The sequence below is a fragment of the Mesocricetus auratus genome, unplaced genomic scaffold (assembly GCF_017639785.1).
Source record: "Mesocricetus auratus isolate SY011 unplaced genomic scaffold, BCM_Maur_2.0 contig_9671_pilon_obj, whole genome shotgun sequence".
NCBI classification, from domain to species: Eukaryota; Metazoa; Chordata; class Mammalia; order Rodentia; family Cricetidae; genus Mesocricetus; species Mesocricetus auratus.
The window spans coordinates 7,249-32,787 of NW_024430356.1; the positions used below are offsets into that span (position 1 = coordinate 7,249).

The 25,539-nt window shown below is 42.4% G+C and overlaps 2 protein-coding genes and 1 long non-coding RNA gene across 3 annotated transcripts; 1 reads left to right on the forward strand and 2 right to left on the reverse strand.

The window, feature by feature from the left end:
- Nucleotides 1–1,973: 1,973 nt before the first annotated feature.
- On the reverse strand, nucleotides 1,974–3,098 carry LOC121138047 (speckle-type POZ protein-like; the record flags this gene model as incomplete). Its single annotated transcript, XM_040740876.1, is given in 3 exon segments — nucleotides 1,974–2,606; nucleotides 2,608–2,790; nucleotides 2,792–3,098. Coding segments are annotated over 3 exon segments (1,071 nt in total), but the record flags the coding sequence as incomplete, so codon positions are not given.
- Nucleotides 3,099–6,829: 3,731 nt separating this feature from the next.
- Nucleotides 6,830–8,429, forward strand: LOC121138045 (speckle-type POZ protein-like). The gene is given in 2 exon segments (XM_040740875.1): nucleotides 6,830–7,559; nucleotides 7,562–8,429. Coding segments are annotated over 2 exon segments (1,071 nt in total). The 3' UTR covers nucleotides 7,903–8,429.
- Nucleotides 8,430–14,781: 6,352 nt separating this feature from the next.
- LOC121138046 lies at nucleotides 14,782–25,533 on the reverse strand. Its single transcript, XR_005875268.1, has 3 exons — nucleotides 25,294–25,533; nucleotides 21,442–22,912; nucleotides 14,782–15,380 (listed from the first exon to the last, which is right to left on the reverse strand). It is a non-coding gene; the product is annotated as an uncharacterized LOC121138046 (long non-coding RNA).
- Between the last annotated feature and the right edge of the window lie 6 nt (nucleotides 25,534–25,539).

The window sequence follows — 25,539 nt, forward strand, 5'->3', positions numbered from 1 at the left end:
CCTTTTCTTTTTCAGTCACGTTTAGTTCCACCTGAGCTCTCTGTGCCATGTAGCTTCTGGTTCATGGCCATCCAGGTTGTGCCGGGAAATGCCTCCTTATCTTGTCTCAGGCCTCAAGTTAGAGCAATCATTGATTTGTGACTCCCACCAGCTCTGAGCTGCAGCTCTCTATGAATGTAGTGCCTTGGTTAGAAGGTACACTGTGTGGAGTATCATGAAGGTTGACAAGGCATTCTGTTAGTCCTTGTGTGGTAGGTTGGTAAAATCGCTGCATGCAACAAAGGGAAATTCATAACTAGAAAAGATTTATTCCAGTAAGGACAAAGTGTGTCCCTTCCGTAGCTGAAGTGGTCCAATGTAGTCATCCTATCACACTAAGTTGTATGCTGATCAGCCTGGGGAACTGTCACATCTCTTGGGCTCTATGTTGGTCTCTGTGATTGGCAGATCTGGTGTTTAACAGCAGCTATAACCAGGTGAGTCTTGATGAGTGCATGTCCATGTTGTTGAGCCTATGGATAACTGCCATCTCAGCTACCATGGCTAAATTGAGCAAGGACCCATCAGGCAATAACAAGCATGACTTGGAATGAGGCGAGTGTCCACAGAATGTGTCACCCTATCTACATGATTATTGGACTCCTCCTCTGCTAAAGATACATTTTCATGCGCATTTACAGGAGACACAGGGACCTTAACACTTTTGTTTTTTGCAGATCGGTCCAAATACTTCTTCAAAAGCTTTTCTCTATTTTTTCCTTTTCATTTATCATTCTCTGATAGCCTTCCCTCCCTCCACTCTACCCAGAAGTACTTACTCCTGTTTCCCTTCAGAAAAGAGCAGCCCCTCTGGGGATATTAACTGAACATAGCATCACAAGATGCAATAAGACTTAGCACAAACCCTCATATCAAGCCTGGAGGCTGGCACCCAAAATGAAGGAAAGGTACTCGAGATCAGACATATAAGTCAGAGTATTCCTATACACCCACTGTTAGTCTTACAAAAAATCCCAAGCTAAACACCTAAAGCATGGTACAGGGCATAGTACACACCCATGAAGGCTCTGTGAGGGCCTCTTGAGTCTCTGTGAGCTCTGTGATCCCCCTTTGGTAGATTCTGTGGGCTCTGTTTGATCTCCTACAATACTTCCTCCCCTCTTCCTTGAGTTTCCCTAGCTCTGTCTAATGTTTTGTTGTGGATCTCAGTATCTGCTCCCACCAGCTGCTGGAGAAAGAAGAAGACTGGGCATGGCACCAATCTCTGAGCATAACAGAATTTCATTAGGTGTCATTTTATTGACTTTTGTGTGTGTGACGGTGAGAACCCTGCCCAAACTTCCACAGCTGACATTATCTGGATGGACTAACATGTGCTTCTTCAAAGAAGAATCCACAAACTTATTTTTACAATTTTAATTCATTTTATATTTTATTTGGGTAAGATATTGTCTACAGATATTGTCTAAGATAATGTCCTCTGTAAGAACAACAATTGCTTTTGCCACCTGAGTCAACTTTCCAGGACCCCACACCCTGAGTTTGGAGAAAATATGTGTTCTTTCTCTTTCCCTTCTCTTGTAAGCAAGCATCCATATTTTATCCTTTGCTCAGAGCCCTCGATAATATGCTTCTCTCAGTTTAATCCAAACAGGTTCTTCTAAAGAAATGCTGTTGGGATGTGATTGAGGCATTAACTACACTGAATAACAGTAACCAAAACAAACCAGTACAGCAACAGGGTAGAGGTTGGGTAGAATATGTTAAAATCCAGCACTGCCTCTTCCCTAATCTGCCATTCAACTCATTTGCAGCTGTATTAAAGGCCCAAACCCCCATGCTGTCTTTCCCCAGATTCTCTGTAAATGCTAACACATGTCCCGAAGTGTATCCAGGTGTCCTTGGTAACAAGGCTGACTGCTATTTCTGGATTACACCTGTAGGTCACAGCTGACAGGATCCTAACACTGTTTCAGGTCTTTGAAAGGGCCCTCCAGTAAAGAGTGGTGAGCAGAAGCCAGGGAGCTGTATGCTTCAGTCACCAAGTGGGGATATGAGGCCACCATTGTCTTCCAGCTTGAGGTCTGAGAGACCTCAGAAGCATGAGCTGTAATGAAATCCAGTGCCTGGGTTTTCAGCTGCTCTGCACTATGGAGGACAGCCAGGAAGAGAGTGTGGGCAGCATTCTCCACAGAGAGGTCCCTGCCAAAGGCTCTCTGGCTCATGACTTTCAAGCGCTCCATGCCATACCTGTCAGCAGCTGCCAGCACAGCATCTGCCTTGGCGTAGAGGTCTGGTGCCTTCCCGGTGTAAATGAAGCCCATCATTGCCTTGAAGACTTGAGGCTCCAGATCATGGATCTCAATGCGGTTTGTTCTGCTCTTCTCCATGTCATGTTCAAACATGGCTCTGAAAACTGGAGAGCAAGCTGCTAAGATGGCCTTGTGAGCCCGGAATTCCTGGCCAGCTACCACCAGGCAGCAGTCTGGGAAGAGGGAATTCTCCCACAGCTTTCCTAGTTCATCTGCCATCCTGCACATTGGAACCTGGATCCCTGGCTTCATGCTCAGGTCGGAGATGCTGATATAAGTCTTGGAACATGATTCCCATGCAGTGGAGGGTTAGCTTGTCTTCAGGGAGAAGCTGATGTACATGTGCCAAGAGGAAATCTCAAAGGATGAACCTTTTGAAACCTCTTTCATAGCCTGGCAGGAAGGTAAAGGCTTTTGACCTTGTTGTAGTTTCAGTTTTTTCCCCTTGGATGTTAATGATCCAACACTGGAACTGTGCTCCAAGGGGGACTCTTTGAGCAGTTGAGCAACTCTAGGTTAACTGACAGGTAATCTCTGCTTTCTTCATCTACCCCATTTGGGTGTAGTCTCAAACACCACTTGTCATTATCCCCTGTTGAGAAAGTTGGGCTTCTAATGCTGTCTGGCATTTTCTCCATAGAAAATCTGAAGCTGCCGATGGTCCACTTGGAAAAGAAACTCTGGAGCCTGAAATGTTTGTAGTCCCAGCTCTGGGCTATTTTGTCCTCTGACATTTCTACTGGAGGTAGTCTGAAGTTAAAATGAATCTGAAATGAAGAACTTGGATTTGTTTTCTTCACCCTGTGGGACACAATAGTCACAATTTATATTTTTAGTTTCTGTCTCTCCTCTGTTCCTTCTTCTATGAGGTTGGAAATGTGGTTCTCTGAAAATTCACTATCCAGATTTCAATAGTAGTTACTAGTATAGATTGTCTAGGCTACTAGGGACTGTTACATCACTTCATTTTTTTCTAGGTTGATTCTTAGGTCAATAGGTAACTAATTATAGAAAATTGCTGAAAATTTGGAATATTTTGTACACTCATATCAAAAATGTTGTACTAGGGTTCTCTAGAGTAGCAGAATATATACAGTGACTCTCTGTGTGAACAAAGGGTAATCATTAGAATGATTTAGGGCTGCAGCCATGCTAATCCCACAATGTCTAACTGTTAAGAGAAAGTCTAAGAATTCAGTATTTACTCAGTCCAGGAGGTTGGACATGTTGACTGGTCTTTGGTGTATACTGGAATTCCAGAAAGTATTCTCCAATTCTAGTGAAGGAATGAACTTGGGGCAAGGTGAATACAAGCAAGCTAAGATGTCTTCCACATCCTTTTATATGCTCCCAGCTGAAGGTGCGTCCCAATTTAGGGTGTGTCTCCTAGTATCAAGATCTTGATTAAAGGTGTGTGTCTTTAGGCCTTGATATTCAGCTTAAATGTTTGTGTCTTTTGACCTCCAAAGTCTGTATTTGAAGTGGATCTATCTCCTTCAACTTATATAAAACATTTCTCACAGTTGTGCCCTCCATATTTGAATTTTAGTTAATTCCAGGTGTGATCCAGTTGGGAACTAAGAATAACCAGCACAAGTTTGTTGGGCCTAAGAAAGGCTTGGATGCTAGGCCCAGTGTAAGCTCTTGAGCCTGGCTAGAGTTTGGCGACCTGTCTCTAAACTGTAACCTCCATGTGGGCATGACTCAGCCAGACCTGATGCAAGATTGCCCTCTGCCTAGCTACCTGCCTGCTTGGTGGAATACTATTGGCCCTTAACTCCTCATGTCACCTTACCCTATCCCAAGATTCCCATCCCTACCTCAGTCCTATATAAGTTCCTGCCTGTTGGAATAAATCAAGATCCTGCTTCGACAGACTCCCGACTCAGTGTGTCACCCCCCCAACTAGTGGGGGGAGGGTCTGAGTCATCAACACTCACCATCCTGCTCAGCCCCCAGCTGGACTGGCCCTTCCCTGCTCTACCTGCAGGGAGGACCCTGCAGAGATGGTGCCCCATGTGAGGAACTGAAGAACACTGAAGGGGCAATCGGTCTGCGGGTGAGTGTACCCCCATAAATTATGGGCCAGTCTTTGTACAACAGTGTCTGTCTTAAAGGGTTGCTTCCCCCGTCAACCCCGTAGGGAGAAGAGTGAGGCCCCAATCCAGGAAGGGACAAAAGGAGATAAAGAAACTCTGGAAAAACCAAAGCCAAATCCTAGTCCCTCACACCTCCTTGTGCCCCTGTATTCATCCCTAGACTTCTTTTGAAAGTGCTCCTTGGCAGTCTAAGGTCACACCACTTCCAGGTCCCCCTATTAATCATTTCTGGAAACCCCCTGCACCACTGCCTTACTGCGGGGAGGATGCTTCTGGAGGAGAAATGACCAATCTTTTTCCTGTCAATGTTAACCCCGGTGGTAACCGCCTGGCTTCCTGGTACCCCTGGGAAGCACATGATTTAAAGGAACTCAAAGAGGCCTTCTCAGAGCCCAAACCCAGGATTGGAAGGACCTTGCTAGGGCAGTGCTTCCCGGATTCATGTTTCTGAAGTGGAGCACATTTTTTCAGGATGAATGATGCATCCAGGCAGAATGAAATCAGAAAGCCCGCCCTGTGTTCCTAGTTAATTTTGAATGCTTTTGGGTACCACTGCCCGGTTATCTACGGGACTTCAACAAGCCTCTGGAATTCCCTGGGTTTTGTTATTTAAAAAAAAGTTCAGTGGCTTTTGGAGGCTTTACATGATTTGAAGAAAATAAATGAGAGGATGATACCTTTTGGGACCCTGCAAAGGGGACTCCCCTGGATTCCAGGCATTCCCAACATCCATTATTTAACTATTATTGATATTAAGGATTATTTTTTCTCTATCCCATTACATTCCGATGATGTAGAAGAATTTGCATTTTCCATACCTTCAACAAATTTTTGTGGGTCAGATCTAAGATTTAAATGAACTGTCGTACCCCAGGGCATGGCCAATAGCCCTCCTATTTGTCAGTATTATATGTTACATATTTTTCTTCCTTGATTGGTCATCCTAATATATTATTCTATATTTATATGGATGATATTATTTGGGTTGATCTAACCCATCTGGCCTCCAAGATCTTACTGCCAATTGTCTTGCTATATTAGAGGCCAATGATTTTAAGGTGGCTCCTGAAAAGATTCAGACTAGTCCTCCTTTTAAGATTTTGGGTTCCATGTTATTTCTGTGATACTGTCTCTCCTGTTAAACCCCAACTTCACATTCAGGATTCTTATACCTTGCCCTAGCTCCAAGAGACATTGGGGGAAATTAATTGGCTGAGGCCCTAGATTTCTATAACTACTGAGGAATTGGCTCCTTTGTATGACCTCCTAAAAGGTCATGATCTCTCCTCACAGATAATTCTATCTGCTGACCATTTACAGATTTTAAGTGAAGTTCAACAGGCCATAGACACAGCAAACTTAGGGAGGTATGATCCTCTTTTGCCCCTCACCCTTTATGTTTTTCTTAGGGAAATGTTATGTACTGCCTTATGCTCACAAGAGTGTGAGCCCATACATTGGATTCACCTCTCGATTGGTGGTGCCCTCAGAGTCAATAACCAATCAGATTGCTGATTGCATTGTTAAGGGCAGGGTCACCTCTGTCCGGCTGTTTGGCATAGAACCTCATCTTATTGTAACTCCCTTTAAGACAACAGATTTCACCTGGCTTCAGAGAAACAATAGCGGGATTGCTATGGCTCTTGAGGGGTTTCTGGGTAAAGTTGATTGTCATTATGGTCCTCACATATGGATGAGCTCTTTCATAGGTTAGAATGGAAGCCCCCCTGGTATCAATGATGCTCATCCTGCCCAGTGATGGAAGATTTGGAAACCAACACAACACCAAAGTTACCCTGGCTCATCTGATGGGGAAATCCTGTGACTGCCAGGTGGATCAGAGTCGGTATCTCCCTTTAGTGTATGGGACATACAACAGATATATAGTGATACCAAGATAGCAGTTAATATGATTGACACATCAGGATCCATTTTTTCAAATTCCAATAAGTGTATATGCATAAAGAATCCAAAGATTATCCCCCAGGTGGATGGGAATCCAGGACCCTGTCCTTGCACTGCTTTCTGTCCCAAAATGCATTTGGCTTGCTATGGCATTGCCCAAATGTGCACCAGTAGTTCCACTAAAAGGACTCATTGGACTGGGGTCTGAAATAGACTTCTCTCTGGAGGTGAGAGTGGTTGGATTGTAAGAGTTGGGCTAAGATTCAATCTGGAAAAATGGAGTTATGTAGCAGTCCCCAGGAGACTAGAATGTGTTCTCTGAAAATTATATTACATCCTTGATTGAAAATGTCACAGAAACCCAAGATTTCAACACAAATAATAGGGAGTAGAGATGAAAATAGAAACTAAAACGTTAACTATTATCTCTAATTGTGACCTCCAGATTAAAGAAGGAAAACTCTAGTTCTTTATTTTGGATCGAGGTTAATCTTCAAAACACCACAAGAAGATATGTCACAGGAATTGGCAGTGGAGAGCTGGGGCTACACACAGATCAGCATCCAGAAATACTCCTACAAGTGGACCATCAGCAATTTCCGTTTTTACTTGGAGCGAATGCATGGGGCAAACATTAAAAGTCCCACTTTCTCATCAGGTCCAAATGACTCACTTGAATGGTGTATGAAAATACACCTGAACGGGGTCGATGAAGAAAGCAAAGGTTACTTGTCAGTTTCCTTAGGGCTGCTCAGCTGCCCAAAGAACCCAGTATGGGCAAAGTTCCAGCTATGGATCATCAATGCAGAAGGAGAGAAATCCCAAACAATAAAGAGCCCAACATTCTTCAGGTTTCTGCAAAACCACCACTGGGCATACAAAAAGTTTATCCCTCGAGATTTCCTCTTGACCCTGGAGCCTTGGCTTCTCCCAGACTACAAACTCACCCTGCTGTGCAAGATGAATGTGGTCTCTGGAGAGAGCACGAACCCAGGGATCCAGGTTCCAAGGTGCACAATGGCAGACGAGCTAGGAGAGCTGTGGGAGAATCCCATCTTCACAGACTGCTGCCTGGTGGTAGCTGGCCAGGAATTCCGGGCTCACAAGGCCATCTTAGCAGCTCGCTCTCCAGTTTTCAGAGCCATGTTTGAACATGGCATGGAGGAGAGCAGAAAAATACGCATTGAGATCCATGATCTGGAGCTGCAAGTCTTCAAGGCAATGATGGGATTCATTTATACCGGGAGGCACCAGACCTCCACAGCATGGCAGATGATGTGCTGGCAGCTGCTGACAAGTATGGCCTGGTGCGCTTGAAGGTCATGTGTGAGGATGCCCTCTGCAAGGACCTCTCCGTGGAGACTGCTGCCCGAACTCTCATCCTGGCTGACCTCCACAATGCAGAGCAGCTGAAAACCCAGGCACTGGATTTCATTACACATCATGCTTCTGAGGTCTCTGAAACTACAACCTGGAAGACAATGGTGGGCTCATATCCCCACTTGTTGGCTGAGGCATACAGCTCCCTGGCTTCTGCTCACTGCTCTTTACTGGAGACCCCTCCCAAACGCCTCAAGCAATCTTAGGAGCCTCTCAGCTGTGACCTACATGTCTATTCCAAAAATGTCAGCCAACATTATTACAAGGACATCTGGGTAGACTGCAGGACATTGCAGACTTTTCAGAGAATCTGTGGAAAGGCTGCATGGGGGCTCAGACAGTTAATACTAATTCCCTAGAATCAAGCTGAATATATGTTTTGGGTAGGGAGAGTAACTGGCATCAAAAATGGGGGGGATCCTCACCAGTGCACATACCTCCCTTACCTGAGTAAGGGAAAATATGGTTGAACGATATTTTCATTTTATCATGGCGAGCATTCCACAGTGGTTTGTCCCGTGGGGTTGTGAGGAATAACAAAAGAATGGACAATGTGATGTTCCCTGCAAAAGACAGCAACTCAAAGTTCTTTCACTTTTTTGATTAACCTTATCCCCAGGTATTTTATGCTATTTATGTCTATTGTAATGTGTGATATTTCTCTGATTTCTTTCTCAGCCATTTTATCGTCTGTACATAGTTGGGCTAGTGATTTTTTGAGTTGATCTTATATCCTGCTACTTTTCAAAGTTGATTATCAGGTGTAGGAGTTCCCTGGTAGAGTTTTTCAGGTCTTTTTGTAAGCTATCATATCATCTGCAAATAGAGAAAGTTTGACTTCTTCCTTTCCAATTTGTATTCCCTTGATCTCCTTTTGTTGTCTTATTGCTGTAGCTAAACTTCAAGTACAATATTAAAGAGATATGTACAGAGTGGTCAGCCATGTCTTGTTCCTGTTTTCTTGGAATTGCATTTAGTTTCTCTCCATTTAGTTGGATGTTGGCTATTAGGTTTGCTGTATATTACTTTTATTATGTTCAGGTATGTCCCTGTTATCCCTGATCTCTCCAAGACCTTTATCATGAAGTGGTGTTGGATTTTGTCAAAAGCTTTTTCGGCATCTAGTGAGTTGATCATGTGGTTTTTCTTTTTTGGTTTGTTTATTTGGTGGATTCTTTTGATAGATTATCTCACGGTGAACTATTCCTATATTCCTGTGTTGAAACCTTTTTAATAATGGTGGGTGATTTTTCTGATGTGCTCTTGGATTGATTTGCCAGTATTTTGTTGACTACTTTTGCATCAGTGTTCAAGAGTGATATTCATCTGCTCTTAGTTGTGTCTTTGAGTGACTTGAGCACCAAGGTAATTGTAGCCTGATAAAAATAGTTTGGCAATGAGTTTTTTGCTTCTGTTCTGTGGAACAGTTTGAGGATTATTGGTATTAGCTTTTCTTTAAATTTCTGATAGAATTCTACTCTGAAACCTTCTTATCCTGTGCTTTACTTAGTTGGGAGAATTTTGATGAATTCTACTAATTCATTAGTCGTTATGGTTCTATTTAAATTGCTTATCTGTTCTTGAATTAATTTTAATAAGTGCTATCTGTCCTGGAAAATGTTCATTTCCTTTAAATTTTTTTATTTTGTGGAGTACAGGTTTTCAAAGTATGACCTGAAAATTCTCCAGATTTCCTCAGTGTCTGTTGTTATGTCCCCCTTTTCATTTCTTGGCTTTCCTTGTTTTTTTAAATATATTTTTTATTTATTGCAATTTTTGGTTTGCATTTTCTTCCATTTCTTGAATTTTTGTTTGTTTTTTCTTCCATTTCTTTAAGGGATATTCTGAATACCTCATTGAGGGTCTCTATCATCATCACAAATTTGATTTACGGTTGTTCTCTTCTGCTTCATCTGAGCTGGGATGTTCAGTTCTTATTGATGTGGAGTCCCTAAACTCTGGTGGCATCATATTGATTTTCTGTTGTTGACTGTGTTCTTATACTGGCAAGTGGGGTGTTGTCTCTCACTCTCATGGTGGGTACAGGTCTAAGTTTCTCTTCCAGTGGGTGTAAGCAGGTCCAATACTCTGATAGCTCTCTTCCTTTGGGGTATGCACCACTAGCACCTTGACTTCCGCAGATTCTGGATGGGCTGTTCTGCTGAGATGGGTTTCCCCATGTGCAGTCCCAGGCCTCAGGTGGGAACTGCAAAGAGGGCAGGAAACAGGTTCACACTTACCTCCTTCTGTGGGCAGAGGTACGATCACCACCACAATGCTGTCAGACTCTGGATGGGCTTGTCTACCAGGAAGTGTTCTGAAGTGCCTAGTGCCCAGGATTTAGAAGGCTCCAATTAGGGTCCTAGAAACCAGCTTACTTCTTTTGTCCCTTTTTTATTTTTTATTTTATTTTCCAGTTTAAATTTAGATAAGAAACAAGGTTGCTTCACAAGTCAGTTCCAGGTCCCTCTCCCTTTCCCTCTCCTCCTCCCGTGCCCTCCCCCCAGCCCGCCCTTATCCCCTCATTCCCCCAGGGAGGGTGAGGCCCTCCATAGGGGTGTCCATGTTCTGTCATTTCATATAGGGCAGGGCCTAGACCCTTCCCCAAGAGTTCAGGGTGAGAGTGCAACTCACATTGTTCTGTGGGAGTCCAAAGTCCCTGTATATACTTGGGATGGGTACTGATCTGCTGCCCAAGGCTCAATAGATTACCTAGGCCTCCTCACTGACACCCAGATTCAGGGGGTCTTGATCAGTCCCATGCTGGATTCCCAGGCTGATGCCTAGGATTCAAGAATTAACCTTTGTCTGGTCAGCTGTTTCTGGGGTTAAACCAGCCCAGTCTTAATCACTTTGATCATCAGTCCTCCCTCTCTGTTACTGGCTTTGTTGAGTTCAGCTCAGTACTTAACCGAGGGAGTCTGCCTCTTCTTCCATCAGCCACTAAATGAAGTTTCTGTTTCCCAGACTCTCTGGCCATAGGATTGTAGGATGGCACTCCCCAGATCTATGTCTAAAATCCATATATGAGTGAGTACATACCATGTTTGTCCTTTTGTGACTGGGTTACCTCACTCAGGATGGTTTCTTCCAGTGCCATCCTTTTGCCTGAAAATTTCAGGATTCCATTGTTTTTTTCTGCTGAGTAATACTCCATTGTGTAAATGTACCACATTTTCTCTATCCACTCTTCAGTTGAGGGGCATCTAGGTTGCTTCCAGGTTCTGGCTATTACAAATAATGCTGCTATGAACATATTGGAGCAGATGCCCTTGTTGTATGAATTTGCCTCAGTTGGATATATGCCTAAGAGTGGAATTGCTGGGTCTTGTGGTAGATTAATTCCCATTTTTCTGATGAATCTCCATACTGATTTCCAAAGAGGCTGCACGAGCCTCCACCAGCAGTGGAGGATTGTTCCCCTCTCTCCACATCCTCTCCAGCATAAATTGTCTTTGGTGTTTTTGATTTTAGCCATTCTGTCAGGAGTGAGATGGTATCTCAGAGTTGTTTTGATTTGCATTTCCCTGATGGCTAAGGATGTTGAGCACTTTCTCAAGTGCCTCTCAGCCATTTTAGACTCCTCTATTGAAAACTCTCTATGTAGTTCTGTACTCCACCTTTTAATTGGATCCTTTGGTGTTTTGGAGACTTGTTTCTTGAGTTCTTTGTAAATTTTGGAGATTAGCCCTCTGTCAGATGTAGGGTTAGTGAATATCTTTTCCCATTCTGTGGCCTGCCTTTTTGCCTTTTTGACTGTGTCCTTTGCCTTACAGAAGCTTTTTAGTTTCAGGAGGTCCCATTTGTTAATTGTCGATCTCAGTGTTTGTGCCACTGGTGTTATGTTTAGGAAGTGGTCTCCTGTACCAATTCGTTGAAGAGTATCTCTCACTTTCTCTTCTAAAAGTTTCAGTGTGGCTGGATTTATGTTGAGATCTTTGATCCATTTGGACTTAAGTTTTGTACGAGGCGATAAACATGGATCTATCTGCAGTCTTCTGCATACCAGTAACCAGTTATGCCAGCACCATTTGTTGAAGATGCTTTCTTTTTTCCACTGTATAGTTTTAGCTTCTTTGTCAAAACTCAAGTGTTAATAGGTGTGTGGGTTAACATCAGGGTTTTCAATTCGGTTCCATTGGTCTACCTGCCTATTTTTGTGCCAATACCAAGCTATACCAAGCTGTTTTCAGGACTATAGCTCTATAATAGAGCTTGAAGTGAGGTATGGTGATGCCTCCTAAAGTTCCTTTATTGTATAGGGTTGTATGGAGAGAGTGGACAGCCTTGTCTTGTTCCTGATTTTAGAGGAATTGCTTTGAGTTTCTCTCCATTTAGTTTGATGTTAGCTGTTGGTTTACTGTATATTGCTTTTATTATATTCAGGTATGTTCCTGTTATCCCTGATCTCTCTAGGACCTTTATCATGAAGGGGTGCTGGATTTTGTCAAAGGCTTTTTCATCATCTAGTGAGATGATCATGTGATTTTTCTTTCGCTGTTCGTTTATATGGTGGATTACATTGATAGATTTTCTAATGTTGAACCATCCCTGCATTCCTGGGACTAAGCCTACTTGATCATGGTGGATGATTTTTCTGATGTGTTCTTGAATCTGGTTTGCAAGTATTTTATTGAGTATTTTTGCATCAATGTTCATGAGGGAAATTGGTCTATAGTTCTCTTTCTTAGTTGTGTCTTTGTGTGGCTTGGGTATCAAGGTAATTGTAGCCTCAAAAGAGTTTGGCAGTGTGCCTCCTGCTTCTATTGTGTGGAATACTTTAAGGAGTATTGGAATTAGCTCTTCTTTGAATTTCTGGTAGAATTCTGCACTGAAGCCCTCTGTGCCTGGGCTTTTTTTTGTTTGGGAGACTTTTGATGATGGCTTCTATTTCATTAGGGGTTATAGGTCTGTTTAGATTGTTTATCTGCTCTTGATTTAGTTTTGGCAAGTGATATCTATCCAGGAAATTGTCCATTTCCTTTAAATTTTCAAATTTTCTGGAGTACAGATTATCAAAGTGTGCCCTGATGATTCTCTGGATTTCCTCAGATTCCTTTGTTATGTCCCCTTTTTCATTCCTGATTTTGTTAATTAGCATTCTCTTTCTGTGTCTTTTGGTTAGTTTGGACAGAGGTTTGTCTATTTTGTTGATTTTCTCAAAGAACCAACTCTTTTTTTAATTGATTGAGTAAATCTTAAGGCTTTTGCCTGAGGGAATATCCTCAGTTGGAGGATGGATTGAAAATGGGTGAATCAAAAAAATTGGTAACAGTAAATGAGGTACTCGTATTAAGCAAAGAAAAAGGAAAAGACAAAGGTATATGGAATTGAAAAAGTCTGTTTGCATTTAAGGTCAATTTTGGGAATCATGTCTAAAAACTCCTGGCCAAAAGTCTGGCCTCTCCTACTTGCATCTACTGAATTACAAGGTTATGTACAGCTGTAGCCCCTGACTGTAGCTCAATTGGAGGAATGATGAGGGGGCATAAAGGACTTTTTTAACCTTTTTAGTAAAAGATTTGATGGAGTTGTCCTGTTACATAGAGTTCAATTAAGGAAGTTTCATTTCAACAGACTAATCATGACCTAGGGAAAAAACATTACCGAAAGATGTATGTATGTTCTGAATGCATGGTGTGGCAACACTGGTATATATGAAATGTGACAGTGAATGCCTGAGTGTGAACTGCTTATATGATTAAGATTAAAAGGATACTTAAATCTCTTCAAAAATAGTTAAAAAGCTACCTGAATTGCTTTAGATATAGCCAAAAGCAACATGCAACTGGTCGGTTTCTGTCTTAACAGAAAAATTAAAAGATTTAAATCTTCAGAGCCAGTCGATTTTTTCAGGCAACTGCTCCTTTGTCAGGCTCTACCACCAAAGGTGTCTGTATAGATGCAAATGAGTCCTTGTCAGCTAGTGAGAGCTCTACCGGTTAGATTGGGAAAGATTGCTCACAGACTTCAAATAATTTTCAAAAGCTATTTGGGACACAGGATAGTTTACAATCTTTGAATGATTTTCAGAAGTTTTTGGGAAATACTTAATGGGTATGTCCTTTTTAAAGGGCATCTACTAATAATCTACATAGCAATCCCAATTCCCACAGATAATTAATTAAGGAGGTTAGACAAATCCTTCTAATGTTATAGTCCAGCATCAATAGATGTTTGCAAACAGTTTAAACATACTTTAAAAAAATTAAAAAGGGGGAGTAACGTCCCCAGCCCCCACATGGCTCATCAAATAATAAACTCCTCATTTAAAATTTTTAAAATGTGAATGCCAGTGAGCAATCTGCTTCAGACAGATTCTGGCATGATGGAACTTGAGCGACTTTTGCTCAGGTCAAATGGAGACATCCATGCATTGGAATGACCCTAATTTCGGGTCAAGGGCATTTTGTGTTTGGTTGCAGGAAAAGAATAAAAGTTTGGCAGCTGTCAGAACATTTGGTGTGATGCATGGAGCAGAAAAAAAACTGGACCTGAGACCGTGGGAGCCTACCTAAGCCAGTTTGAGTGAGATCTCCTAAATCAGTGTTCCTTACCCTTGATGTCATCGAATCTATAGCCTGGGAAAGAAAGAAAACAGTTGGTTGGAGATTTCCAGTTTCTCAACAGGCCTGCTGCATCAAACTCCCAGACCTGTGAGTTTTCATCCTGAAGCCAACAGAGGACTGGAAGAATAACAGTCTGCCTTTGACACACCTTGAAACATCAGAATTCCTTTTGCCAGTTTTTCCATTTGGGGAGAAAAGGACCTATTTAATACAATTGGACACTTTTATGGACCGAGGTGAGTAGCAAAAGCCCCTTTTCAGTATTTGAACAGGACACGGCCACTTGAAATATCATCTTTGGTGTTTCCTGTTTCTGGAATCACACCTATGTCTGTGTCTGGAGAAATGCAAATTGACCTCATGCTGCAAAAATGAGACTTTGACATCAAGGCTGCTGTTGTGGCAGCCATCACCATATCAGCCACTGTGGCTGCAAAAGCCAGAATTGCCGTTGCCCAAATGAATGAAACTAGAAATATAATACTCACTGAGGTAAAGCATACCCAGAAAGAGAAATACGGCAGGAATGGTGCTTTATTTATCAAACAATAAGGCAAAATATACACATATATTCATCTTAAATACATTTCTGTACATCTAGAAAACCTAACTTCATGTTCTGAGTATTAGACGTGACTATATACAATCTGTATTTAATTATGTGTTACATGTTAAATATCAGTATAAACCCAATACTTAAAGAAGAGTAGAAATATACATATCACAAAATTGATCTTAAATTTGTGTCAATAAATGAAAATACATACCAATAAAAAGTGTTTATTTCTATGTCATAGTCTCTTTTACCTTGAAAAAGACATTGGTTTTAACCATTAACCACTGATAACCAACTCCATTAAAATGAAATAAAAAATTTATGAAAAATATTTGGGAACTTGGATATTGTTCATTCCAAACTGCTTCCTGCTGCTTGGGGGCCCTGTCCATGCACTGGGCAACATGACAAAACACACATACTTAGGTCTTTGGTTTTGTAGTGTGTATGGCTCCATCTTCTCAGCTGTTTTACATGTTGGATCACTTGTGACACTGTTTCAGGGTGTCTTGCTTCATCAAACCATACTGTCTGGAAGGAACCCACAGTTTTTTATTTTCTGTGGAAACAAATCGGAAATTATTTTCCCAAGTGACCTGTCCTTATATTTGAATTTAGAAGTCAAAGGACTTTCAAAACACTTAATTTGGACTAATTCAGCAGCATGCATTATCAAATGACTTTTAGTAGTTATTCCTTCCAGAGCAATTAAACAATTCAAAGACAACAAAATAGCATATAATATGCAGACTCTCTAGTTCTTTATTTATTTTACTTTTATTTATTTATTTTTCCCTGAAACTGGGTTTCTCTGTGGAAATCTGCATGCCTCTGCCTCTGGAGTGACAGGATAACAGGCATGTGCCAACAGTGCCCAGCTTCTAGTGAATTGTTAGCAGGTCTTCTTAAAAGAGCCCTGCAGTTTTTTGGTCACATATGCCAAGTCAGTCCTTAAAGGAACTGCATGAATTTCTGCTTGTTTCAAGCCAAATAAAGCCCATCTGAGAAAATGGTGCTACCAGGAAGCTGTGCTTTTCTCTGTTTTTTTATTCCCTTTCTAAGCTTCTTTCAATTTTATGTGGAAATTCATGCAACCAATGTTGGGTGCCATTTTGTTACAGGATTCCTTTTAGCATTTCGGTTGGATCAGGATGTGTGAGTGTTACACAGCTCAGGTGAAAAGGCATCCTGGGGCTTGGGAGCCACAGAATACTGAGTGTTACACAGCTCAGGTGGAACCATCTCAAAATTGGGGATCCCTCTTTTTAGGCTGGGTCTCTTCCTGCACCTCAGTACTGTTGTGAAATTCTGCCTGCTTGCTCTTTCTTTCTTTAACATACCCAGCACATGACTTTTCCCCTCCACCTTTGCCAACTGCTTCCTTAGGTTCCATCTAGTGCTATATCTCCCTACATGGTACCTCCCTGAAATTATACCTGCTTGCTTCACACTGAACCAACCTGTTCTCCTTCAACAAATTTGGCCTCATCCCTCCTAAAAATGTGTTTTTCTAATATCCTCCACCTTCTGTTTCAGCTTACTCAGATGTCAGTCTGCAATGCGCCTCTGTGTCACCTCTCTGTTATAGGATGGTGGGAGTGTGACTGCATGGTGTGACAAACACTCAATCAGGCAGATCTTACATGGGAAGGAAGTCTTTTTTACATATTTTTAATTTATTTTAATTAGAAACGAACTTGTTTCACAGGTCAATCTCAGCTCTCTCTTCCTCTCTTCCTCCCTTGATGGACACCAACTCCCCAACACCCCCCACCCAATCAACACTCAGCTCCCCAGTGCAGGTGAGGCCCTCCATGGGAGATCTCTAAAGTCTGTCATATCATATCATCTGAGCAGGTCCTAGGCCCTCCCTCATGTGTCCAGTCTGATGGAGCATCCCTCCATGTGGAATGGGCTCCCAAAGTCCATTAGAATGCCAGGGATAAATACTGATCTACTACTCAATGCACCATAGATTGCCATGGCCTCCTCACTGACACACAAATTTAGGGGGTCTAGATATGTCCCATGCTGGCCTCTCAGCCATCACTCTAGTGTCCATGAGCTCCCCCTTGTTCAGGTCAGCAATTTCTGTGGGCTTCTACAGCCTGGTCTTGACCCCTTTGCTCATCACTCCTCCTTCTCTGCAACTGTGTTCCTGGAGTTCAGTTCAATGTTCAGGTTTGAGTGTCTGCCTCTGCTTCCATCATCACTTAAGGAAGACTCTAAGATGGCATATAAGGTAGTCGTCAATCTCATTATTGGGCAAGGGCTTTTAAGTTAGCCTCTCCACTATTGCTTAGACTATGAGCAGATATCATCCTTGTGGATCTCTGAAAATCTCACTGGTGCCAGATCTCTCCTCAAACCGATAATGGCTCCCTCTATTATGGTATCTCTCATCTTGTTCACTATTCTTCCCTCAAGTCAAACTTCTTGCTCCCCCATGTCCTCCTCTCCCCTCCTCTTCTTCCTCTCTCTCTGCTCCATCTCCTCTCCCCACTTGCTCCCAACCACTCAGGAGTTTCTGTCTCATTCCCTTCTCCAGGGTACCATGCATATCTCTCTGGGGGTCCTCCCTGTTTCCCAGATTCTCTGTAGGTAGGATTGTAGGCAGTCACTCCCCTGTCCCACGTCTAAAATCCATATATGAGTGAGTACATACCATGTGTGCCTTTTAGTGACCGGGCTACCTCACTCAGGATGGTTACTTCTAGTGCCATCCATTTGCCTGCATATGTCAAGCTTCCATTTATTTTCCCCTGAGTAGTACTCCATTGTGTAAATGTACCACATTTTCTCTGTCTACTCTGCAGTTGAGGGGCTTCTGGGTTGTTTCCAAGTTCTGGCTATTACAAATAATGCTGCTATGAACATAATGAAACATATGTCCTTATAGTATGAATGGACATGTTTTGGGTTTAAGCCTAAGCGTGGATGTTGTTGGATCTTATGGTAGACTGATTCCAGATTTTCCAATTTCCAAAGTGACTGTAGGAGTTGGCACTCCTACCAGCAGTGGAGGAATGTTCTCCTTTCTCCACATCCTCTCCAGCATACACTATCATTGGTGTTTTTTATTTTAGCCATTCTAAGAGGTTCAGTGTGGCTGTATTTATGTTGAGGTTTTTGATTCATTTGAAATTAAGTTTTGTGCATGGTGATAGACATGGATCTCTCTGTAATGCAGTCTTCTACATGCCAGCATCCAGTTAGGCCAGCACCATTTGTTGAACGTTTCTATTTTTCCATTGTATAACTTTGGCTTCTTTGTCAAAAATCAGGTGTTTGTAGGTGTGTGGGTCCATATCAGGGTTTTCAATTAGATTCCATTGGTCTACCTGTCTTTTTTTGTGCCAATAGCAAGCTGTTTTCAGGATTATTGCTCTAGAATAGATCTTGAAGCAGGGATAGTGATGCCTCCAGATGTTCTTTTCTTAACTTAAATTTTCCCATCTCCCTTTAGTCTAGACTTTTATCTTTCTTCTACATATGTGTATCTTACTTTTGCTCTCACTCTGTGGCATGTAGAGTGTGGGTGGGTGGCTGGCCCCTTGTTTCCACCTCTCCTTGTTCTGTTGTTCCTACCTTCTTCCAGATTTCTTCTGCTGTTTATATTCTCTCCCTACAACCCAACCTGTTTCTCTCTCCTGGCCTCACTATTGGCTGTTCAGCTCAATATTAGACCTCCAGGTGTTTTAGGTAGGCAAAATCACAGCTATTCAGAGTTAAACAAATGCAACATGAACAAAAGCAATACACCCTAAAATAATATTCTATAGCAGCCCTGGATAGATTAAAACCCTCCTGAACAATGAAAGAACCACTGTATGTCTCACCATTCCTGACTCAAGTTGTACTTCAACGACACAATATAAGTAATAAAAGATCATGGTATTGCCATGAAGCAGATGGAAGACTCTCATCTGCCTACTGGGGCAATGCTAGTGTAAGAGGCCTGTTCTGCCACCAGGATCCATGGTGACATCTGTTTTCTGACTGCTGCTGAGGGCTGTGTCTGGTTCCATGACCCTATTGCAGCCATGGTCTTTGCTCAAACATAATTTTTTTGACAGCTGAGCAACACTAAATAATCTGACAGGTAATCTTTGCTTTTTTCATCAACCCAGTCAGGCATACTCTCAAACAGTATTTCTGTTTGACATTGGCTCCTAGTGAGAAAGTTCGTCCAAGTTCCTACATTACCACATTTCCCCTGGAATATGCACAACCCTTGGTAAGCACATAGCTTTGCATTTTTGGTGTTATAAAAACCCTAATTCTCCTATGTTCCTGGCTGTTCTGTCAAACCACAGATTAGGGAGAAAACCGATTGTGGTATAAAGTAAAACTTACATAATTTGACTCAAAATATTTGTGTTGCTGGTCTTTACTCTCCTGATATCTGAAGAGTACTATCTGTTTTGTCTCTTTTCCTTAAGTTTTGATATATATCCTCATTCCTGCTCTGTCTCTGCCTATGTCATATTCCTGGATTAGGCTGTAGAAGTCTTCCATCATCTTTAATCATTGGAAAATTTGAGGCCATCAGCAGCCATAAAGGACTTCCTACCCAATTGTCATAAACTTTATAAACTCCATAGTGGATGAATATTCCAATATCTTCTTGGATATATTGATCATTCAACCCTGCTAATATTTTTATTTCCTAATTATCCTGGTGGCATAAGGACATCAGAAAACCTATATTGGTCTGAGAGAAGCCTGAGCTTCCTGTTCAATGGAATTTTTTGTGGCTCCAGTCATAAGTATTACATCCATACCATCATCAACCTGGAATCAAAATGTCCTAGCCAGCAGAACTTCAGGACATGGGAACAGGAAGCAATTTTTCCCCAGGGGAACACTAGTGGCAATAGTCAGTGGAACTATTCCCTTTTCTATAACCTAGTACCTGGAACCATGAATCTTGGCTATGGAGAAACCAAATCCTACATTTGAATGTGATTCAAAGTATATACTGCCTCCTGGAGAATCCTGCTCCAGCATTCTAGGCTGATGCTACCTCATTGACTCTGTAACTGTGTCTTCAAAAGGCCATTCCATCTTTCTGTCATGGCAGCTGACTTAGGAAGTTGCTGAACCTTGTAAGACCAGTGGATTCCATGACTGTTGGCCACTGTTGTACCTCTTGGGATGTGAATTTAGTTCCTTGGTCAGAAGACATACTAAGTGGAAAATATGATGGTTGTCAAGGTAGTTTTGGTAAAATCATTATGAGCAGAAAAGGTAATCTATTGCCAGAATAAGTACCTACTCCAGTAAGATCAAGCTATTTTCCCTTCCACAGAGGAAGTTATCTAATATAGCCTTCCTATCACCAATATTTTGGCTGATCAGCCAGGCAAAATGGTGACATATCTGTGTGTCTGTTTTGGTCTCTGCTGTTGACAGATCTGACATTAAGGAGCCCATGTAGCCAGGTGAGATTTGATGCTTAACTTGAAGAATGCTTAACTTTGAGGAATGAAGATACACAACTTTAATCTGGATCTATAGGATCGGAAATACAGTTCTAACTGGGACACTTCATTTTATTGATCATTGCATATTATTCATTAATTACATATTCTCCTTGATTATCATGTCTCTGTGAAACTCTTGTTTTATATTTGCTGTTTTTGTTTTTTCAAGACTGAGTTTCTCTGTGTAGCTTTGGAGCCTATCCTGTCACTTGCTCTGTAGACCAGGCTGACCATGAACTCACAGATATCGGCTTGACTCTGCCTCCCAAGTGCTGGGATTAAAGATGTGTGCCACCAACGCCTGACTGAAATTCTTCTTTTAAAGTTATGCAAAACCAAAGTTTTGTTGTTTTCTTTCATTTAATTCAAATGCATAATACTACCTGGAAACAGTCTCCCAGACCCATCTATGAGTGTGGCTAATGAATATCCTAAATCCTTTTCATGTCAATCACTTAGATTGATTCTCAGTAGATCATATTCTCCCTCCTCCTCTGGTGTTGTCAATCTCAGAAATGCCATGCTTATTCTGCTGGTCCCTAAAAGTGAGAGATTGTTTTCATTTCCATGAAATTCAGACTATATACAGCAGAACCTAGTTCCGGGGGTAGGGGGAGTGTTTGGGTTGGATCTCCCTTTATAGTGTGATGAGAATGTTCTTCCTATACCTCATCTCTCTGGAGTTAATCTTGTCTAGGAGAGTCTCTCCAGGCATAGACCACATGGAAATAATTTTATTGATTCAATCAGCACAGCCATGCCCTCTCTGTATTTCCTGTATGTCTGACTGAGACACTGCTTATCTGTTAGTAGAAGATAAATCAATCAACTGGTTTTGATTATTTGATTTTTTTCATTTCTTTTCTTTGTTGGACTTATTTTAGGTGGCCACTTAATAGCATAGGTGATTCATTAGCAGGTAGGTTCAGGGTCAGGGTGGTAGGTACCCTATCCCAGAAATCACTCATTTGAAGGGATTATATTTGTTAATTTCAAGACCCCAGATTGGAAGAAAGATGCTCTTCAGTAACTGTTGAATATATACTGCACAATTTCAAAGTCAGATCGCTCTTACAATTTTAAGCCCAGCTGAGTGAGCCTCGATGTTCAAGGATTAAAGAGGACAGAACTCACCAGTGAAGGATGAAAAGTATGAGGTAATGAGAAGCTGAATCTTGGCAGTCAGCATGAGAATTGAGACGTCTTTAGGATCTGCTCATAGCACAACCTGAAGTGGATCAGGAAGTATTCAAGGAGGATTAACTGAGGAGGAGAGGCAGGACCATGAGGAAAATTTGGTGGAGTCATCCCCAGGACTGTGAGTATGGATGGAATAAATGGCAGTAAAGAAGGCAGCCATTTTCAGAGGGTCCTGCCTTGTTCTGTTTAATGCCCTCTATAAAGTGATTCCTCCACCCTGACCTCCACATTGTGAATACTGAGTCCGCTGAAAGAAGAATAGCACCACTTCCTGGTTCATGTTCATGGGAAGGATGCTTTTTTTTCAGAGACAGAGTTTTTCTGTGTAACAGCTCTGGCTGTCCTGGAACTAACTCTGTATATAATACTGGCCTTGAACTCAAAGAGATCTTCCTGCCTCTGCCTCCCAAGTGTTGGGATTAAAGGTGTGTGCCAGCGAGGAAACAACAGCTGTGTAGGAATAAAGACAATATCTTTATTTATGGAAGGCTAACTCAAGTAAGCAATATGCACTTGTGGTGGTTATTTTTGGTTCCTAACTAGATCACACCTGGAATTAACTAAAATCCAAATACGGAGGGCTCAACTGTAAGAAATGTTTTTCATAAGTTGGAGTAGGTAGATCCACTTGAAATACTGACTTTGGAGATGGGAAGCACAAACATTTGATCCAGATCACAAGACCTGATAACACCCACCTTTAATCCTGATCTGAGGCTTGGTGACAGGGATCCAGGTTCCAAGGTGCATGATGGCAGATGAGCTAGGAGAGCTGTGGGAGAATTCCCTCTTCACAGACTGCTGCCAGGTAGTTGCTTTCCAGGAATTCCAGGATCATAAGCCATCTTAGCAGCTCACTCTCCAGTTTTCAGAGCCATGTTTGAGCATGACATGGAGGATAGCAGAAAAATCCATGTTCAGATCCATGATCTGGAGCTGCAAGTCTTCTAGGCAATGATGGGTTTCATTTACACTGGGAAGGCACCAGATCTCCACAGCATGGCAGACACTTTGCTGGCAGCTGCTGACAAGTATGGCCTGGAGCATTTGAAGACTTTGTGTGAGGATTCCCTCTGTGAGGATCTCTCCATGGAGAATGCTGCCTACACTTTCACCTTGGATAACCTCCACCATGCACGGATGTTGAAAACTCAGGCACTGGATTTCATTACATCTACATGCTTCTGAGGTCTCTCATATCTCTAGCTGGAGGAGAATGGTGGCCTCATATCCCCACTTTGTGTCTGAAGCATACAGTTCCCTGGCTTCTGTTCACCCATCTTTACTGGAGTCCCCTCCCAAACACCTCAAGCAATCTTATGATCATCTCAGTTGTCTCCTCGAAGTGTCTTCTAAGATTGGCAGCCAGTGTTGTTATCAAGGACACCTGAGTAGACTGTGAGCTCTGTGGAGACAGTGAATCTGGGAAGCTCAGTCATCAACAGAGCATTAAATGAGTTGGAATTATTTTTATTTATGTTAGAAACAATCATGTTTCACATGTCAATCCCATCTCCCTCCTCCCCAAACCTTCTCAACAGATCCCCCATTCCCCCACCCAATCTCTACTCTGAGCCCCACGGAGGTTGAGGTCCTCAATGTTGGATCTCCAGTAACTGTCATTTCATCCAGGGCAGGGCCTAGACCTTACCCCAAGAGTCCTGGATGACAGAGCCTCCCATATTGTGGCATGAGCACTCAAAGCCCATTTGTATGCCAGGGATAAATACTACCCAGAGCCCCATAGATTACCCAGGACTCCTCACTGACACCCACATTCAGGGGGTCTGGGTCAGTCCCATGCTTTCCACACAGCCATCATTCTGGAGGCCAAGAACTCCCCCTTGTTCATGACAACTGTTCTGTTGGTTTAAACCAGGCCAGTCTTAACTCCTTTGCTCATCAGTTTTCTCTCTGACACTGGATTCCAGGAGTTCAGTTCAGTGTTTGTCTGTGGGTATCTGCCTCCACTTTCATCAGTCACTGGATGAAGGTTCTGTTCCCTAGACTCTCTGGCAGTGGAATTGTAGGCTGGCACTCTCCTGATTCATGTCTTAAATCCATAAATGAGTGAGTACATACCAAGTTGTTGGGTCCACCACACGGGGAACCAGAATTTATCCCTACTGCATGAACTGGCTCTTGGGTGCCCATTCCCTGTGTAGACATACTTTGCTCACCCTACATACATAGGGGAGTGTCTTTGGCCTGCCTCCAGTGATGGCACAGATTTTGTTGATTCCCCATGTGGGAACTCCCCTTTCTGAGGAGTGCATTGGGGGTGGGGTGGGTAGAAGTGTGTGCATTGCTGTGGGATTGAGAGTAAATCGGGATCGGTATGTAAAATAACTTTATTTTAAACTTCTACAAATGATAAAATGAACACAGTTTGGAGAGAAAAACCAAACAAACAAAATATAAGGTATTGACAGACAGAATCTACTCAGTCCCCATGATTGAATGAGTAGAATTTAGGATCTCCAAGTAGCACAAGAAGCAAACTACACTTCTCATGGTTACTCTTGTTTCCTGATCTGACTTTATCTGGAATAAACTAACATGCAAACATGGAGAGTAATGCTTCAGTTGTGGTAGGAAGATCCAATTCCAACTGGAACCTTGGAGTTACAGGGACACATAGATCTAATCCTGATCTGGAGGCCAGAAGACAAACACACCCTTAATCCAGACCTTGATCTGTAAATAGACCACACCCTCTGGTGGGAGACTATAAAGGGGCATGGAGAGAGGAAGGTCTTTCTCTTTGCCAGCTGGCCCTTGCCTTGCAGCAAGTCCCTTCCTTCACTGGCATTAGCGACTACTTCTCCTGACTTCCAGAATATACTGAAGACCAGCGGACAGGTCCCACTTTCTGGACTGAGTAAGTACTGAGTTCTTGGACTTTCCCTTCACAGCTAGATACTATGAGGCTAGGAGGCCTCCAGCCCTAAATCATTTTAGGTATCCCCTTTCTTCATATGGCCAGAGTTTCTTTCTATCTGTTCTGCTGCTCTAGGGACACCTGGTTCAACATTTTTTTATACGAGGGCATAAAGTGTTTCAAACCATCCAAGAGTTGAGTATAATTGTCAAAAGTATGTTACCTGTTGATGTAAGATTCAATCTAGAAAAGGAAACAGGGTGGTGCTGAGAGTACAGCTGTCCCTAGAAGCTCAATCTGTCTTCTCTGAATCTAACATTGAAATCTGGTTAGAAAATTTCAGAGAGACCAAAGGCTCCAGCCCCATAGATGTTGGGGACAGAGAGGAAAGCAGAAAACAAAAGTCTAAAAATGTGTCTGTGGTGATACATAGTTTACCATTTCTCAAGTCACTGGTGATTAAAATAGCAAAGCAACCATAGTGCTTAGCCAGTGAAGTCAGGCAGACACGTTTCCTCCGAGGACTCATGGGACAGAGGCAGGTGGATATCTGTGTGTTCAAGTCTACTCAGGGCCACACTAGATTGAACCAGCCTAAAAGAGTAACAGAGCTCATGCCCCTGATCCCAGCACTAGAGTGGTATAAACGATAGGAGCATTGTCTTCAGTAGTCAGGCTCAGGATGATCCCCAGTTAGGCTGAGGAGAGACAGCAGTGTGATACTTGGGGAAAGCTCGTGGAGCCTGAGGTAGAGGCAAGAGCTAGTGGCTTGGCTGTTTTGCTTGCCTGATCTTCAGGTTGAAGCCTGAGCCCCAATATCAGTGTCTGTTCTTTTATTTTTTTTGTGTTATAGATATCTGTAATTTGTGTCCCCCAGGTTGAAGAAGAAAAAAAAACCACCTTACCTCTTTACTTTGGAGCCAGGTTAGCCATCAAAATGCCCCAAGCAGATATGTCAGGGGACCTGGCAGCTGAGAGCTGGGGCATCACAGAGGTCAATTTCCAGAAATTCACCTACAGTTGGACTATCAGCAACTTCTGTTCTATCCTGCAGGAAGTGAGGGAAGCCATTGAAAGCCCAGCCTTCTCCTCAGGAGCCAGTGACAAAGACAGATGGTGTTTGAAATTACACCCGGACGGGGCCGATGAAG